The 12,132-nt window shown below is 46.0% G+C and overlaps 1 protein-coding gene across 1 annotated transcript in view; it reads left to right on the forward strand.

Annotated features, from left to right (window-relative positions):
- The window catches only part of LOC115474187 (sodium channel protein type 2 subunit alpha-like), a 335,664-nt gene that overhangs the window by 30,446 nt on the left and 293,086 nt on the right, over positions 1–12,132 (forward strand). The window contains 1 exon segment of the mRNA XM_030209540.1: positions 2,943–3,032. Within this exon segment, the coding sequence (XP_030065400.1) occupies positions 2,943–3,032 (90 nt within the window).

The following is a 12,132-nucleotide window of genomic DNA, read 5'->3' on the forward strand; positions in this document are numbered from 1 at the left end:
CAATTAATCCACGTAAATTCTAATTAATGCCAATTATTGTTGATAACTGATTAGCTTGTTAACCAATTAGCTTATATGCATTGTTATGGAATATGCTTCGATTTCCATGCGCAAATCTTTGGCGCAATATATAAAATTCTGGGGTAAGTGTTGTGACATGAAGGATCCTTTTTACTAAAGTGTTATGTTTAGGGCTTAATGCATTTTAACGCAGGATTTTAATGTGCAGCAATTCCAAAACTAATCAAGAAGGAGCGTTCAAAGTATTTTCTGTTGCAGGTTGTGCATTAATGTTTTCATTATCGCATGGTACATACTGAGAGTTAGTGTGGGACTACTTATCCCCTCCTATTTAGGAGGTGCTACATGCTCCTGCATCAACTCTTCAGAAGCCAGTTACAATGCAATGTGCTGAGTAGCTAATGCTTCCATGCCCACTCTCTGCCCATGCCACGCCCCTGACAGAAAAATTCTGAAAAAATCAGTAACGTGTGGTTTAATGTGCGATAACAGGCAAGCTACCACAAAACTCAGTCATGTGGTAGCCTGATTCCAGGAATTAACTGTGCATTAAGGGAGAAGTTATCAAGCCGCTTTAGGGAGGACTTAAGCCATATTATTTGCCCCTTAACGTGACTTAAAGGACTGTAACACAGCTTGCTTTATTTTACCGTGGTGATATTTAAGTTGCTGCAGGTTATATAGTAATGTAATGCAGAACATGCAAATACATGTAAAGCAGCTCATTACTATGTAAAACAATAATGTGACTTGCAGTGTGCACTATCAGGCTTATTTTCGAAAGAGAAGAGCGGCCATCTTCTGACACAAATCGGGAGATGGGCGTCCTTCTCAGGATTGCCCAAATAGGCATAATCGAAAGCCCTCAACTGCTTTCCGTCGCGGGGACAACCAAAGTTCACGGGGGCATGTCAGCAGCGTAGCGAAGGCGGGACTGGGGTTTGCCTAACACATGGGTGTCCTCGGCTGATAATGGAAAAAAGAAGGGCGTCCCTGACAAGCACTTGGCCGAATTTACTTGGTCCGTTATTTCTTGCGACCAAGCCTCAAAAAGGTGCCCGAACTGACCAGATGACCACTGGAGGGAATCGGGGATGACCTCCCCCTTACTCCCCCAGTGGTCACCAACCCCCTCCCACCAAAAAAATAAAAATTAAAAAAAAACATTTTTTTTGCCAGCCTCTATGCCATCCTCAAATGTCATACCCAGCTCCATGACAGCAGTATGCAGGTCCCTGGAGCAGTTTTAGTGGGTGCAGTGCACTTCAGGCAGGCGGACCCAGCCCCATCCCTCCCACCTGTTACATTTGTGGTGGTAAATGTGAGCCCTCCAAAACCCACCAGAAACCCACTGTACCCATATGTAGGTGCCCCTCTTCACCCCTTAGGGCTATGGTAGTGTTGTACAGTTGTGGGGAGTGGGGTTTTTTTTTTGGGGGGGGGGGGGTTAGGGGGCTCAGCACACAAGGTAAGGGAGCTATGCACCTGGGAGCTTTTTCTGAAGTCCACTGCAGTGCCCCCTAGGGTGCCCGGTTGGTGTCCTGGCATGTGAGGGGGACCAGTGCACTATGAATGCTGGCTCTTCCCACGATCAAATGGCTTGGATTTGGTCGTTTCTGAGATGGGCGTCCTTGGTTTCCATTATCGTCGAAAACCAGGAACGCCCATCTCTAAGGACGACCTAAGGATGACCATCTCTAAGTTTGACCTAAATGTTGAGATTTTTGCGTCCTTGATCGTATTATCGAAATGAAAGATGGCCGCTCATCTTGTTCCGATAATACGGGTTTCCCCGCCCCTTCACGGAGCTGTTCTGCAAGAATGGCCCCAGGAAAACTTGGGCGCCCCGTTTGATTATGCCTCTCCATGTCTGCCAAGGACTGCAACGGACTCGAGGCAATCAGGTGTCTCTAAGCCTGGAAGAGAGGCTAATGCCGCCGATATGTGGAAGCAGTCTACCAGCTTTTGCTTTGCTTTCGTTGGGAAGAGAGTATGTGTTGTTCACCCCAGAGGCGTAACCAGACCTCGATTTGGGAGGGGGCATGAGCCCAAAGTGGGGGGGGGCACATTTTGCCTTGCCTCCCCGCTTCTCTAGACCACCGCCATAACCCCACATATCTAGGCTGCTGGGTGTCCCCAAGCCTCACCAGCAGAAGCTTTCCAATGGCGATGTTTGCTTCTGCCCTGCTTTCCCAACCCGGTGCGCGTTCTCGTATGTAGTGAAATTGAGCATGCACGAAGCTCTCGCATGCTCAATTTCACCAAAAACAAGCATGCGCATGGGAGAGGGGGAATGCTGGGCAGGCAGCGTAGTGGCAAATATCACTGCAGGAAAGCTTCTATTGGCAGGGCTTGAGGACCCCCGCCAGCCAAACCAGTAGACCTTGGGGGCCCCAAACCCAAATTGGGGGTTAGGCCCCCAAGGCCCCCTGTGGCAATGCCATTAATTCACCTAAGCAGTCAGTGTGGAAGACATCCTCCCAAAATTTTGAACAAGAGTGTTGGATTGGGAGATCTACCTTCGGAAGCTGCAGGGCCAGTTAAACTCGGCAATTTTTCAGCAGGTTAAAGAAACCAATGATAGCCAACTCTGATGCCCTTTGGGACACCATAAAAGCTTTGGATTCATCTCTCTAGCAAACAGTACAAGTATTTGTGACTAATTCTGGGGATATTCAAATTAAAGTAGAGGTTCAGAGTGTGGAGTTCCAAATAAAAAGAGCAGTCTGCTTATGTACAAGAACAAGAACGCATGGGTTACCACACAGTAAGTGCTAAGCACTTTAGTAAAATAGTCCCCATGTTTTGTTTGTTATTGTTATTAACATTTCAATTCTAGGCAATGTGTTGCAATTTTATTTCAGTGTTGTAATGTATAAAAAAGCTGACATTTTCTTTTGAATTCCTTGACTAAACGCTACCTTATTCAGCATGCTCATTATGTGCACTATTTTGACAAACTGTGTGTTTATGACCCTGAGTAACCCTCCAGATTGGACCAAGAATGTAGAGTAAGTAAACAGTATACATGTGTGTGTGTGTATGTATATATATATTTGACCTTTACATTTTCATCCATTCTTTGAAGGCATCTACAGTAAAACTGCATGGTAATAAAAATGAATTTCATCAAATGATACCTTCCAGTTTACTGCATGAAAATGTTCATTAATACTTATGTATATTCAGGGTACTGAAAATACTTAAAGCCACTGAACTATGTAGATAACAGTTGGTGGCTAAACTTACAGCTAAGTGTTTTTTTGGTCTCCTTCTCAAGTGATGGCATTCCTTTCCCTCCTTGTTTTTAGATTGTCAACCGCTTTAAGCATCCCTTCGTTTAGTGGTATTCTAAAAACTCTGTAAACAATAAATTAGGGCAACAATTTTTCTGTCCGTACTCCTCCCCCTCACATTTACAATGCCACACTAGCGGCTACCACGTGGTAATGCTGACACAGCCCATTCAAAGTGAATGGGCTGTGTCGGCATTGCCGTGCAACAAAGTGCTACAAAGTGTAGCTTTGTAAAAAAAAAAAAAGGAGGGGGGGGGTTTAAATGGCTTAGTTATATAGATATTTGTATACCTACATAAAAATGCCTTCTCTCTGCCCTCCTCAGCCTTGGCATTGTATAAATAGTTCGAAACTCCAAAACACAGCTTCACACTCACTATGTAACACAATGGATACAAGAAGAAGCTCTATTACAATTAGTTTCAATTTATGTAAATTTAAGTGGAGAAAAAAGGCTTCAGTATCGCCACCCAGCCAGCCAGAGATTATCCAACTATAAGGCTTGGGCCCGGCGCACATCATCTTGCAAAAAAAAACCAAAAAACTCCACAATAGTAAATGTCTTCAAAAGTTGCTAATGAGCAAATTCATGTATCCATAAAATACAGGATTTCTATATACAGTGGTGGAAATAAGTATTTGATCCCTTGCTGATTTTGTAAGTTTGCCCACTGACAAAGACATGAGCAGCCCATAATTGAAGGGTAGGTTATTGGTAACAGTGAGAGATAGCACATCACAAATTAAATCCGGAAAATCACATTGTGGAAAGTATATGAATTTATTTGCATTCTGCAGAGGGAAATAAGTATTTAATCCCTCTGGCAAACAAGACCTAATACTTGGTGGCAAAACCCTTGTTGGCAAGCACAGCGGTCAGACGTCTTCTGTAGTTGATGATGAGGTTTGCACACATGTCAGGAGGAATTTTGGTCCACTCCTCTTTGCAGATCATCTGTAAATCATTAAGAGTTCTGGGCTGTCGCTTGGCAACTCGCAGCTTCAGCTCCCTCCATAAGTTTTCAATGGGATTAAGGTCTGGTGACTGGCTAGGCCACTCCATGACCCTAATGTGCTTCTTCCTGAGCCACTCCTTTGTTGCCTTGGCTGTATGTTTTGGGTCATTGTCGTGCTGGAAGACCCAGCCACGACCCATTTTTAAGGCCCTGGCGGAGGGAAGGAGGTTGTCACTCAGAATTGTACGGTACATGGCCCCATCCATTCTCCCATTGATGCGGTGAAGTAGTCCTGTGCCCTTAGCAGAGAAACACCCCCAAAACATAACATTTCCACCTCCATGCTTGACAGTGGGGACGGTGTTCTTTGGGTCATAGGCAGCATTTCTCTTCCTCCAAACACGGCGAGTTGAGTTCATGCCAAAGAGCTCAATTTTTGTCTCATCTGACCACAGCACCTTCTCCCAATCACTCTCGGCATCATCCAGGTGTTCACTGGCAAACTTCAGACGGGCCGTCACATGTGCCTTCTGGAGCAGGGGGACCTTGCGGGCACTGCAGGATTGCAATCCGTTATGTCGTAATGTGTTACCAATGGTTTTCGTGGTGACAGTGGTCCCAGCTGCCTTGAGATCATTGACAAGTTCCCCCCTTGTAGTTGTAGGCTGATTTCTAACCTTCCTCATGATCAAGGATACCCCACGAGGTGAGATTTTGCGTGGAGCCCCAGATCTTTGTCGATTGACAGTCATTTTGTACTTCTTCCATTTTCTTACTATGGCACCAACAGTTGTCTCCTTCTCGCCCAGCGTCTTACTGATGGTTTTGTAGCCCATTCCAGCCTTGTGCAGGTGTATGATCTTGTCCCTGACATCCTTAGACAGCTCCTTGCTCTTGGCCATTTTGTAGAGGTTAGAGTCTGACTGATTCACTGAGTCTGTGGACAGGTGTCTTTCATACAGGTGACCATTGCCGACAGCTGTCTGTCATGCAGGTAATGAGTTGATTTGGAGCATCTACCTGGTCTGTAGGGGCCAGATCTCTTACTGGTTGGTGGGGGATCAAATACTTATTTCCCTCTGCAGAATGCAAATAAATTCATATACTTTCCACAATGTGATTTTCCGGATTTAATTTGTGATGTGCTATCTCTCACTGTTACCAATAACCTACCCTTCAATTATGGGCTGCTCCTGTCTTTGTCAGTGGGCAAACTTACAAAATCAGCAAGGGATCAAATACTTATTTCCACCACTGTATACAGTACTTTACAATCTAGTGATGTGTTAATACTGTCGGATACTTATCTTAATTCCAATAAAATTGGCTCCGTCACACCAATGTTAACCCAACAGGGAATCCCCGTTTCGCTGCTTCAGGGGTTCACTACTCTTGTAAAGATTCATTTCACATTTCTCATCTCTTGCCGCTCATGGACACGTATATAATCCTGTGTCGCATCTGCTGCACTCCGAAGACGAGGTCTGTTACTGACTATCACGCGCCTTCGTTTTTCAATCAATGAGTTCTACTCCTTCCCATCACTTGGCCAATCACAGGCATCTATCATCCCATACGTCATCATTTTGAATTATCCAGTCAAGTTCGCCACTGTCACACACACCCATCCTCGTGAGTCAAAAAAATGCTACCCACTCAACCCTAATGTTCAATCCTTCTGGTTCAGTTGTCTTAAAGTAGAAGATCCATTTTTGCTCTAATTGTCGCAATTGATGTCTCTGCTCTCCCCTTCTTTTCATGGGTCGTAAATGCTCCAAAACTGTACATCTTAAGTCATCAAACACATGGCCCGCTGTCTCACAATGAGTAACCATAGGGGCTTCCCTTTTTGAAAGCTTTAAACAAGAACGGTGTTCCATCAGTCGTGTCTTTAATGATCTTGTGGTTTGACCTATATACCACAGGGGCGTATAATTAAATACACCACCCCTGTGGTGTCACATGAGGTCAGGGATCGGAACCAACTTTATTGGAATTAAGATAAGTAACTGGCAGTATTAACACATCACTAGATTGTAAAGTACTGTATATATAGAAATCATGTAATTTATGGATACATGAATTTGCTCATTAGCAACTTTTGAAGACATTTACTATTGTGGAGTTTTTTTTTTGTGAGATGATGGTGCGCCGGACCCAAGCCTTATAGTCGGATAATCTCTGGCTGGCTGGGTGGCGATACTGAAGCCTTTTTTCTCCACTTAAATTTACATAAATTGATACTAATTATAATAGAGCTTCTTCTTGAATCCATTGTGTTACACAGTGAGTGTGAAGCTGTGTTTTGGAGTTTCAAATTAATAATGATATACGAACTTGATTGTATAAATAGTGCCAGGATGTTCAGTATGAATTTTTGATGACACTTTTCATATACTCAAATCACAAGAATTGGAAAGCAAAATATCTATACTCAACAATAATACTGATTTTGCTTCTACTTCAATCTTGCCAGACATCTCAGAAAAACTATATTTAAACAAAAACCTCAATTGAAATTATTGGTTTTTTTTTGGTGTAGTACTTTTTTCTCCTTGTTTAGGGGAGTTGTTTTCTACTGCTCCTTTTTCCTGGGTTTGATGAGAAACTGGTGATAGTTGTCTTTATATGTGGGTTTGGCTTGACGGTGAGCCTCCCTGTGGCAGTTGAGGTTTCATTTTATTTAAAAATAGTTTCCTTAGCGTCGCTCCGGACCGGCCCAGGATTGGACTGATGGGTTGTGCACGCCTTCCAGCAGGTGGAGTCTGAGAAACATCTAACTCTAGAGAGCCAATAAGAAGCCTGGCTATGTGACCCTAGCATCAGTATTTCTCAGTCTCCAGCAGGCAGAAAGTGAGCCCGTTAGTCTCTCTCTCTTTCTTTACTTGGAAAAAAAAGGGATTGTTACCTTCTGTACCTGGGGAATCTTGTTGAAAGGTCTTTTCTTCTCCCGCTTCTAGGGTGGTAAACTCGGGGGTTCCCGGTTCCCTTCCCCCTTCCTCCCCATCTCCCTTGGTTGTCAAGGAAGGGCCAACCCTTTTGGAGAAAAGGTGTTTTAGCCTTTGGGAGAGGCAGTTAATTCTTTAGTTGTAAAACAAACAAAAAACTCCCCGAGGCACAAATGAGCAGTCAGCTCCGTCTTGCTCTACTGGTTTTCTGTTGGCATTGATTGCTCTTCGATTCCTCCCGCCTCTTAGCAGCTCTTGAGAAAAAAAAAAAGTTCTAAGACGCTCTCTCTTCAGTCGTTCGGTGGCGGTTGTTTTAGTGGAAAAAAAACCGAAGGCAAAGAGGCGTAGAGAGCTGCAGATCAGCGCTATGGCAGAGAAATTCAAAAGATGTTCTGTTTGCCAGCACAGGGGAGTGGGAGCGCTCGGGTCTTGCAAGTTTTGCACCGCCGTTGATACTCCTGCAGCGTCTCTTTCTCCGCCTGTGTCGGCAGCCGCGCCCTCCTCAGCACCTGCCCGTTTAATTGTGGAGGTGGTTGGACCTTCAGTTTTGGTGGGGAAATCCACCATTTTTTCTCCCCAGGCAGGCCCTGCAGCCCGAGAGCTCTCTTCTCCTGCACAACCTTCTCTGCATTCAGAGGCAGTGTCCCTAGTACACTCTGTGGGCTCTCAGGAGGGGGGATTCCGCCCTGAGTTTGTCCTCCAGATGTACCAGGCTTTCTTGATGCATAAGTCAGGTGTTGGAGTCAGGGGTATGGGGTAGTCCACCTCCAGATCCTCAGCTCTTCCAAAAAGAGCTCAAGCTTGCTGGGATCCAGAAGAGGAACCAGCTTCAGACCATGAGGTCGAGATGCCCTTCCTGGAGGAGGAGGAAGGGTTGGCAGAGGGGCTTTGGGAGGACCAAGGTCCGTCAGAGGCAAGTGCCGACCCCTTACCTCCAGGAGAAGATCCCTCGGTAGTCAGGATCTTTCATAAAGAGGATCTACAGGAACTCATCGCCTTTGTCTCCTCAACTCTCCATTTTGAAGAGGAACAGACCCCTACCTCCGAGGTCCGCAAGGTGGACCTGTTAGTCAAAGGCACCATATCTTCTCGGAGAACCTTTCCCATGCATCAGGACATTCGAGATATTATTCAGGCCACAGTGGGATGTTCCTGATTCGTCCTTTCATCCAGCCAGATCGAGGTCCTGTCTTTACCCAGTGCCAGAGATGGACAGATCTCTCCTGAAGGTTCCTGTGGTTGACGCGGTGGTCTCGGCGGTTACCAAGCGTAATACGGTCCCGGTGGATGGCAGAACAGCTCTCTGGGATGTCCAGGATAGGAGGTTGGATGCTCTCCTTAAGATCAGTTTTGATGTCTCCTCTCTGGCGGTACAGGCGGCCATCTGCGGTTTCTTGGACAGAGAGAGTTCTAGATTGAACCTCGGATGATCTATCTTCTATTGATGCTGAGGTGTCCAAGATTGAGATGGGCTCTGCCTTTCTGGCAGATGCTTTGTATGATCTGCTCAGAGCATCCTCCAAGTCCTTGGCTTTGGGGATGCTGTCTCCAAATCTAAGTTGTCTAAGTTTCCTTTCCAGGATTCTCTTTTGTTTGGTGATGACTTGGATAAGTTGGTTCGTAGTTTAGGGGACACGAAGGTCCCTCGTCTCCTGGAGGATAGGCCTTATCTGGCTAGTCGGGGTTCTTTCTTTGGCTGTGGTCGGGCGAGGGATTTCTGTAGATTTTGCACCGGTTGGGGAGCTCAGACTCAGAGGTCCAGATTCTTTTCAAATAACTCAGTCCTTTCGAGGCATCCGTAGGGGAGGTCGGGACTCAGGTTCCTTTTTCCGGTCCCCTTCCCGTCCATTCCAATGAAGGTGCATGTGTCTCGCCTCTGATGCCTGTAGGAGCTTGTTTGTCCCAATTCTTTCAGAGGTGGGCCAAAGTCACCACCGACCAATGGGTCTTGGAGGTTATTCAAGACGGGTATGCCTTAGAATTTTCCAAGCTCTTTCACACTCCTTTCTAGAATCTCCCTGTCACTCTCGCCTCAAAGCGGGCGCTCTACGAGACCCGCTACGCAGGCTCTTGGATCTGCAGGCCATTTGTCCCATCCCTCCTTCGGAGTACAGACAAGGCCGGTATTCCATTTACTTTGTGGTTCCCAAGAAGGAGGGCTCCTTTCATCCTATTTTAGATCTTAAGGCCGTCGATTGGGCTATCAAAGTCTCAAGTTTTCGAATAGAGACCTTTCAATCAGTGATCGTGGCCGTCCGTACCAGAGAATTTCTAACTGCCTTGGATCTGACGGAAGCTTATCTTCACATTCCTATCCGGCCCGTTCACCAGAAGTTCCTGTGGTTTGCGATTCTGGGCCAGCACTTTCAGTTTCACGCTCTATCGTTTGGTTTGGTTACAGCTCCTCGGATGTTCTCCAAAATTATGGTTGTAGTGGCAGCAGCCCTCAGGTGGGAAGGTATCCTTGTCCACCCATATTTGGACGACTGGTTCATCAGGATGAAATCTTTTCAGGAGAGTGTGTAGGTCTCGGGTTGGGTGCTTTGTTTCCTGCAGTCCATTGTTTGGATGGTGAACTCAGCCAAGAGTCGTCTGGTTCCTGGAGTACTTAGAAGTTACCTTCGACACTGCACGGGGTTGTGTTTATCTTCCCCAGGGCAGAGTGCTCAAACTCCGGTTTCAAGTTCCTATGTGTCCTATGTGCTCAGGATTATCTTCAGGTTCTGGGCTCCATGGCAGCAACGATAGAGGTGGTCCCTTGGGCCAGGGCTCACATGCGGCCTCTTCAATCTTCTCTTCTATCCAGGTGGTCTCCTCAGACAGATTCCCTTCAGGTGAGGTTGCCTCTGCATTCTCCGGAGCGCAGCAGCCTCTTCTGGTGGCTGCAGGTGGACAATCTCACGGGGGGATGCCGCTGGAGTCTCACAGGGATCTTCTGTCTCAAGGCCGTTGTCTTCTTGTTCACTTAATGACTTAACTCTCAAGACCTTATTTTTGGTCGCCATTGCTTCAGTTAGGAGAGTCTCGGAACTCCAGGCCTTTTCCTGTACGTCTCTGTTTTTGGAGTTTTCTAAAGAGCATGTGGTTTTGCACCCAGGTACCTTCTTTCTTGCCTAAGGTAGTTTCAAGGTTTCATCTATCTCAATCAGTATTTCTACCTGTCCTTGGGTCTTCCTTGGGCACGGAGAGTCAGAGGAAGTTGCGTAAGTTGGACGTTAAAAGGGTTCTTAAGCACTGAGAGTGACTGCCGACTTTCGGCGCTTGGACCATCTGTTTGTACTCCTGACCGGTTCGCGGAAGGGCTTCGCCGCGCCCACTATATCTCGGTGGCTCAAGGAGATGTTAGCTTCTGCCTACATTCTCACCAGCAGATCAGTCCCTGAGGGGGTTAAGGCTCACTCCACAAGGGGACAAGCAGCTTCATGTGCGGAGCGGATCTTGGTCCCGCCCGCAGACATTTGTAAGGCAGCAACGTGTGCTTCTCTGCATTCCTTTTCTAAGCACTATAGACTGGATGTCCAGTGTTGTTAGGAGGCGATCTTTGCAACTCGAGTACTCACAGCAGGTTTACTGATGTCCCTCTCTTAAGACTACTGCTTTGTTACTTCCCATCAGTCCAATACTGGGCTGGTCCAGAGGGACACTAAGGAAGGAGAAATTAGACCTTACCTGCTAATTTGCTTTCCTTTAGTCCTTCTGGATTGGCCAAGGTCCCTCCCGTATTATTTGAACAGTGGTTACTTGTACATAGTTCCGGAGCACAGTTCTTTAAGAGTCCTACTCGTGTTATGCCATACCTCATCTCCTTTTGGAGTTGTGCATGAGCATTGTATTAAGGCTTTGCCATCCTTCAGTCACGTTTTATGAGTGTTTTGTGGCTGCTTAGATTCCAGGGGGCACAGAAGGTTCGTCTTTCTTTTCTTTCCTGCTCTGTTAGTCAAATACTGAGGCTAGGGTCACATGGCCAGGGCTCTTATTGGCTTTCTAGAGTCAGAAGTTTCTCAGTCTCCACCTGCTGGAAGGCATGCACAACCCATCAGTCCAATCCAGGGCTGGTCCAGAGGGACTAAAGAAAAGCAAATTAGCAGATAAGGTCTACTGCAGGCACAGGCAGCTCCTTGTGACTCTGGGCAAGCCACTTAACCCTCCGTTGCCCCAGGTACAAATAAGTACCTGTATATAATGTGTAAGCCGCATTGAACCTGCTATGAGTGGGAAAGCGCGGGGTACAAATGTAACAAGAAATTACAAAAAATAATAAAAATAATAATTTCTCCTTTTTTTGAGATGCCTGGCAAGATTGCTGCTCATTGACAGTATAAGCAAAATTAGTATTATTGTTGACGTTTCTGAAAGTTCACAGATAAGACACTTACAAATTTAGGGGCAGTTGCTATATGTTACTTATTAAGGGGCCCTTTATCTAAGCAGCGGTAAAAAGTGGCCTCCACTAGTGAGGACGCATGAAATTGGCGCATTCTGGGCCATTTTTTACTATGACTGACTGGTAAAAAGGTCTTTATTTAAATTGGGCGATAGATGGCCGTGTGCTAATATTAAAAGTAGTATGCGGCTATTTATTTCCGTAGCCCTTATTGCCATCTATTTACTTGGCGGTAACGGCTCACACGCTACTCGTGGTAATCAGGCATTGCGTGGCAATGTGGCTGTACTGCCGATTACCACTGGGAACACTCCATTATTTTCTACAGCAGGAAATAACGCACACCAACTTTGGAATTACCACCGGGTGCCCACCCTACCCTGGCAGAAGGGTCAATTTGGCACGCAGCACTACCCAGTGGTAGCCCTACCGTGGCTTAGTAAAAGGGCCTCAAAGTAACTCATTTATTGCTATGTGTCAGGTTTTAATTGCCTGAAAAAAATCAGAATCCACTAACCATCTAAAGG

The sequence above is a fragment of the Microcaecilia unicolor genome, chromosome 7 (assembly GCF_901765095.1).
Source record: "Microcaecilia unicolor chromosome 7, aMicUni1.1, whole genome shotgun sequence".
Taxonomy (NCBI): Eukaryota; Metazoa; Chordata; class Amphibia; order Gymnophiona; family Siphonopidae; genus Microcaecilia; species Microcaecilia unicolor.